The sequence below is a fragment of the Trachurus trachurus genome, assembly GCF_905171665.1.
Source record: "Trachurus trachurus genome assembly, chromosome: 12".
Classification (NCBI taxonomy): domain Eukaryota; kingdom Metazoa; phylum Chordata; class Actinopteri; order Carangiformes; family Carangidae; genus Trachurus; species Trachurus trachurus.
In genome coordinates, this window is record NC_139908.1 from 9,058,962 (window position 1) to 9,065,897 (window position 6,936).

Sequence of the window (6,936 nt, forward strand, 5' to 3'; positions counted from 1 at the left end):
TCCTATTTCCGACAGCATTTGAAAGCAGCATGCCGTCCGTGAAGGTCTCATGACGTCGCTGTTGTGTTCAACACTGTAGGTATATAATTCAGTAATTTGGGCGAGATCAAGTGGTTCGTTATGCTTTTGTTTTTGTCTGCAGAGACAAAGACATTAGATAAAACCTACTTCCTGTGTAAAAAACAAAACAAAATACAAAGAGTATATTAATATTATAGATGCAAATTTATCTGACTTTACAACAATGTCATACAACACTGTTGCAGAAATGTGTTCAATATAACTGATCTATTACCTATATACATAATTAATGTTGGTCTTTTCCCATGTCAGCCTCAATTTTATTACCTACAGGAATTATGAAAATGTTGGACTGGTTAAAATCAAAATGATTCTTTCATTTAATCATATTTTTAAAATATTTTCGGTAGCCTATATGGTTGGAAAAACTGTGTTAACACAATAAAGCAAAGAAAAATCTCTCAATATGTCAGTAAAATAGAAATGTGGACCTACATACAGGTCTGGTTCAGATTTCAGTGACATTTCCAAACGCCTAAAGATGCCATCTTCATCGAGACAAACAAAGGAAGCTATACAGTCAAGCATAAACACCAAGGGACCATACAGGAGTCATATCAGTTAGGAAGGAGACGTGCTCTCCTTGTGCGTCTGCCCTTCTCAAAACACTGGTTTGGGGAAAACACCAGTGGTCCGGATGCGACCCCTTGTGGCCATTGAGTAAACTTATTAAAATACCTCAGTCTGCAGTGACCACACACAGTCTACTAGCAATGAGTTTAGTATTCATCCAAAAAAAGAAAAGTCTATGCTATTGTTACATGGTTTTGACATGGTTTGAATTGCCTGGTTTGTGGTACAATTAACTAATCATTTTGTGGCAAAAGTGATGAATGAGATATTTTTCACCATACTCCCAGATGGCATCTTTCTGTGCAATGTCAGTACAATTAAACTGAAATTGTAGGTCCTTTTGATTTTGGAATGATTTGGTATAGTGTTCTGCGAGTTTTATTTTGAAGTGGTCCTGGGTCTGAAAGAGGCTTAGAAACACTGTGCTATTAGTGGTGAGTGTGGTTCAGTATGAAACATGTGAATCAATAGCGAAAGACCTTGTGAAGCAGCTGGAAGAATCAGGTATAAAATGTGTCTATATAGTCAGAGTAAAAAGCTGCAATGAAGAAACTGCTGTTTCATGATCACATAAAAAAAAAAAAAATCAGAAATCTGTTTGCAACTGCATGCACAACAAAGCTCTTACTTTCTGGAGAAATGTCTTGTGGTCTGTGTGGAGACCGGAATTGAACACTTGGACCATTATGACCATTGTAAAGGCTGAGGTTTGCATGCCAAAGAACACCATCCAAAGCATGGGGGTGGCAGCATCATGTTGTGGGGGTGCTCTGCAGCAGGAAACTGGTGCTCTTTGTGAATATATTGAAGCAAAATCTCGTGTGTGCTTCCTTCGTTGTAGACATCAAAAAGCCCAAATTGTATTTTGCAATGATACCTATGCAATGTTTATTCTGTTACACCGGTTAAATTAAACAAAAGTCATACCACCAGCCATGCAACCATACTTATATTAGCATTTATACACTTCTGACACAATGGGAATGTGGTGAAACACACACAACATGCAATTCATAAAAATAAATGCTGTTGAACTGGTTTAAATTTCAAGTCAGAGAAAGCTCATGTGAATTATTTGGGGGAGGTGTAGGCATTGTGCAACTGATAGAGTGAATTGGAATTTACAATGTAGGCTAATAATACAACCATAAGTGCCATAATCAATATGTAGGCCTATAGGCTATGTATATAGGCTATTACTGTAAAAGGTCTGAATGGGTCAATAATGAAAAGAAAAGTTGACATTGAGGTTGATTATCTAATTATTATGCATGCTCTTATATAAAGTAGGCCTAAATAAATAAAATAAAAAGAACTGTGACCTGTTTTTTCCTTATTTTATTTTTTTGCCTTATCTTGTAACGGTAGCTAAGTGAAACAGGGTCATGGTTAATAGCCTGCATTGATGGACAGGAAGTGCCGTTGACCCGTTTTCTCCTCTCAGGGAGAATCACAGGAAACACAGAGAGGATTTGTGTCGGCGGTGTAAAAAAAAAAAAAAAAAAAAAACGGTCTCCCAGCCAAACCGAGCTCCCTCACCTTTCCCTTTAAACAAGCGCAGCAGCGATGAGGCGCTGGGAAACAGAGGTTGTGCGCTCGCCAGGAGGAACACCGCTTATGTCGGTATCACTGTTATGTCCACTTTCATCATCTGATGAGGATGAGGAGGAGATGATAATGAAGAAGAGGCTGCATTCACACCACCGCTGGTGATCGCAGCCGGCCGAGGAGCAGCTCTCTATTCCGATCTGTGTGGAGCAGCTCAAATCTGAATTTGCCTAATTTCAAGGACGCACACTTCATCTGTTTTTTTGTTGTTGTTGTTTTTTCGTCTTGATTTGCGTTTGAAAAGCGGGATTACATTACCTCTGTGCTGACCCGGTCGGTGCAGCAGCAGCAGCAAAAAAAAAAAAAAAAGGCAAACTGAGCATGTCATATGCTGCGCCTCATTATTAGACGCGGGGCTTTTGTTTTTTTCATGCGATGCTTTGCTGAGGCTTTGCCATGAGGATGTGATCGGACAGGGATAGAAACTGGTTTCTCGCTCCGGTGCCACCCAAACAGAGAGTCGCTCACGATGGCCAGGGCTTTACGGAGGCTGGTCCATTTGGTGCTGTTCTGCCCTCTGTCTAAAGGCCTTCAGGTAGGCTATTATGTGTGTGTGCACAGACAGCATGATGCATGATGTCAGGCTGTTTTTTTCTTCTTTTTGTGTGTTGCTGTTGTCGCTGTTGCGCTCACGTCAAACTACCAGGACAATCTCTGCGTCAGTGGCATCTCCTGAGCCCCACATCCACATGCATCTCAAAATATCGCTTGTCTTAAAAAAAAAAAAGAGTAGTGACATCAACACATAAGCTATTTTTGGTTTTATCCTAAGGTCAAGTGAGCAGCTGGACTTTTTTTTATTTTTTATGGTGCAGGCCCTAGAGGAAAGGGAATCAGAGCAAGACTTAAGGCAGGCCTGCCCCTCCACTGTTTCCTATTAGGGATGCTCAGTTTTTTTGTGAAGTGAAAGTGTTGAGATCAGCTGTCACGTCCTCTAAACTCAATGTTTTTTCTCCTCTCCTCTTCTCCCTCTCCAAAGAGCCGCCTTCCAGCCATTAAGGTGAAGTACCTTCTCCTGGCATGGCTGGGCATCCTCATCGCCAGCTGGGTCATCTACATGCAGTATGCCTCTTACTCTGAACTCTGCCGTGGGCATGTTTGCCATATGGTCATTGTGAGTATACATGCAGTCTCTCATCATCACTCTGAAACTCATCAGCACAGACAGTGACGAGACAGGAAACTCGTCAGGATGCTGCAAAAGGAGTCAGACGTTTAGATAATCGTTGTGTCGTGTTTCCATGTTTTGTGTTGTAGCCTAGGCCTATTTGCACAGCCACCGCTGACAGCCCCTGTGCTCCAGTGTGGTCGTGTTTTAACCACCACCATTGATCAAATATTATGTTACTGAGTTAAATGGCTCATTAGTGGCAACTAAACTCACATTAGGATCAGATTTCTGCCTCATGACATTTCTGATGTGCTCTATGCAGTTTATGATGTTTATAAAAATGAATTAGAGGGACAATTTGGGAGGAGGGGGGGGGGATCTATTCTCATGTTGCTCTCTTTCATCATGCATGGACTGGAGATGGAGATGTTGGGTAAACATGCAGCCTATAGCTACGGCTGCTCTCCTGCTGTGTCCAGCTGTTTTCAGGTTTTTTTTTTCCACTGAACAAAACAGACTCTGACATCTAATGAGGCACAGAGGAATGTGGTGACAATTAACAACAGCAGCAGCAGCAGCAGCAGCAACAACAACTCAGAGACTAATTAATGAACAATGAAAGATCAATGATGTGACCTCATTACATCAAATAATCAAACTTGATTTGCCTGCATGTGCATGGATACAAAGTTGAATATTTGAGAGTGCCTCAGGTTTACTGTAGGAGTTTGTGAAATAGTCTTGAGGAAGCTATAAACAGAGCCCATTATGATACAGCTTAGATTAGTCTATAATGCTAATGTGGTTTGGCTCAGAGGTGATTGATTTGCCTCTTGCTGCTTTTTGTTATGGTGACTTGTTGTAGACCAAAGGGGGGGGAGGTGCATGCATTGTCAGAACGTCTCATTTGCACTTTTAATCTGATGGAGCTTGTGAGAGATTTGGGTAGCAGCTGGGCAGGCAGGTGATGGTGTCACATGGTGGTGGGCCATATTAGAGGGCAACTTGAAAGCGACAGCTAGCGGGCAGGCAGTAGAACGACAGATCTGGAGGCAGACGTGTTGTTTGAAATGCATACACCATCCAGACTAACAGAAGAAGTGGAGGAGGCAAAAAAAAAAAAACAGGAGCGAGCACAATGTCTTCATCTCAGGAGCATTCTGCAGGCAGTCCCTCCCTGCAAAGGTGCATGTGGATGTTTATAGACCCCGAGGGTGGAAACAAACAGAAATCTTGAAATACTTGAAGTAAATATCGGATTCACCTCTGCGTGAGGATGAAACACTCGAGGGATCCTTCCGACTGTTTCCTTTCTATAATTCTGAGCCTTTTCCTGTTTTGTTGTTGCAGTGCGATCACTACAGAAGGGGAATAATATCGGGCTCGTCCTGCAAGGCATTGTGTGATCAGAGAACTCTGACCCTGCAGCGCTGCATGTCCACTTCCTCTACGCATCAGGTAAAATGAACAAATGTACACAAAACCACATAATAACCTATGGCTAAAGAAAACATATGCATCGTTTCCCGTCTCATGGAGCCAAAAACACACATATTTTGTCTATTGAAAATGTTCAACAAAGTGTGGTACCGGATTTAAGTATGCTTTTAAAACATAACCATGTTCTCTCATTATCATACACAGATTTCAGAGAATAATAGTGTCTGTGAAATTATATTCTCATTGAATTAGTGAACATTTAATTTAGTCTGTAATATAGATTTACTGTTTTATCGGCTAATATTTCTGGGGTAAAGTAACATTTGAGTGTTGGATCTTTCCGATTCAGATTCCAATTCAGACTTATGATTTATTGTCCCCCAGGGGAAATTCATGTTTACAGTTTTGTTCCAGACAAACACCAGCATACATACACCGCCAGAACTTTCCATGAAGAATATCTTACTATTAATACATTGCTATTGTCATGTATTTATATTTGCAGGTGTACAGTGGACTGTGGAAGGAGAGGCCTGTTGTGATCAAATGTGGTCTTGAGGATCCAGTCAAGACCGATGGGGCTCCAGACTCTGTACTGAGACAGGAGATGAGCTTATTTGATAAACCCACTCGTGGAACCTCCATGGATGAATTTAAAGAGATGCTGCACAGTTTCCTTAAGGTTGTTTTCTTCTCTGCAATTACAATATGACAAAAAATGCAAACATTTTTTTGTATCATTATATATTCATACCACATTTACCTTTACTTGCAGGCTAACCTTGGCGAGCAGCCCTCTTTGAACACCTTAGTGGACAGGGTCATTACTCTGGCTGATGTCAACCAGGATGGGAAAGTGTCTCTAGCAGAGGCCAAGTCCATCTGGGCTCTCCTTCAGATCAACGAGTTCCTCCTGATGGTGGCGCTGCAGGAGAAGGAGCACACGCCCAAGCTGCTCGGCTTCTGCGGAGACCTGTATGTGACAGAACGTGTGGCACACAGCTCCCTCTACAGGCTCGAGGTGCCTCATTACCTGCAGGCTCTGGTCCCCGAGGCCTTGAGCTCCAGCCTCAATCACTGGCTCGCACCGGCCTGGCCCCGCAGAGCTCGCATCACCATCGGCCTGCTGGAGTTTGTGGAAGAAGTCTTCCACGGGTCCTACGGGAGTTTCTTAATATGCGATGCCAGTCCTCACCACGTGGGCTACAATTCAAAGTATGACTGCAAGATGGCCAACCTGCGCAGTGTGGCATCTGAGGCAGTAGTCCGGGGATTTCTGAGGGGGCGGCGATGTGAGACTAACGCAGACTGCACTTACGGTCGAGACTGCACGGCCACCTGTGATCGACTAGTGAAGCAGTGTAATACTGAGGTTGTGCAGCCCAATCTTGCAAAAGTGTGTGTGTTGTTGCAGGATTTTCTGCTTTTCGGGGCTCCTTCGGACCTTCGTGGAGATCTAGAGAAACAGCTACGCACCTGTGTGACACTCAGTGGCCTGGCGAGCCAGATGGAGGTGCATCACTCACTCGTCCTCAACAACCTGAAGACGTTACTGTGGAAGAAAATTTCCAACACTCAGTACTCTTGAAAACTGTCCGTCTGTCTACATGTTGAGTGAATTATTACAACACGAAACAACAATATTTTTTTCCTCTTATGAGACTTTGCCAAATATTTTAGAAGGTGGTGATTATTAATGTATCTTCACCCTCCATTGACTGTGAATAACAGGAAGCTGTGAACTAATGACTATACAATACGATGCAGCAGATTAAGCTGGTTTAACTCTCTAAAGACCATAGAAGCTCCATTATGTTTTTGTTCTCCAGTGCATTTTGAGAAGCACAGTCATCTGTTCAGACATCTCAGGGCACTGCCTATAGTTTTTATTTGGAAAACTCTGTACATAAAATAATTTGTTTTTAAAAATAAAGCAACCAATATACTGGTTAATTCTGTCTTTCATAGATTACTCTTCTGTTTGTTCCTACTACAGCAAATTGTGCCAGGGTGTAACTTTTGCATAGCTGTAAATATTAGTGGAACATTATTGTTTCCTGTGTATATTTTAATCTGTACCTGGAGCAGAGGTAAGACACACTAAAGCACTGAAATGATCTGAA

General features: G+C 42.2%; 1 protein-coding gene across 1 annotated transcript; it reads left to right on the forward strand.

The window, feature by feature from the left end:
- Window positions 1-2,731: 2,731 nt before the first annotated feature.
- dipk1b (divergent protein kinase domain 1B) lies at window positions 2,732-6,401 on the forward strand (the record flags this gene model as incomplete). Its single annotated transcript, XM_083983148.1, has 5 exons — window positions 2,732-2,797; window positions 3,242-3,376; window positions 4,724-4,831; window positions 5,319-5,495; window positions 5,589-6,401. 5 exons carry the CDS (start codon window positions 2,732-2,734, stop codon window positions 6,399-6,401), a joined length of 1,299 nt encoding a protein of 432 aa, XP_083839274.1.
- Between the last annotated feature and the right edge of the window lie 535 nt (window positions 6,402-6,936).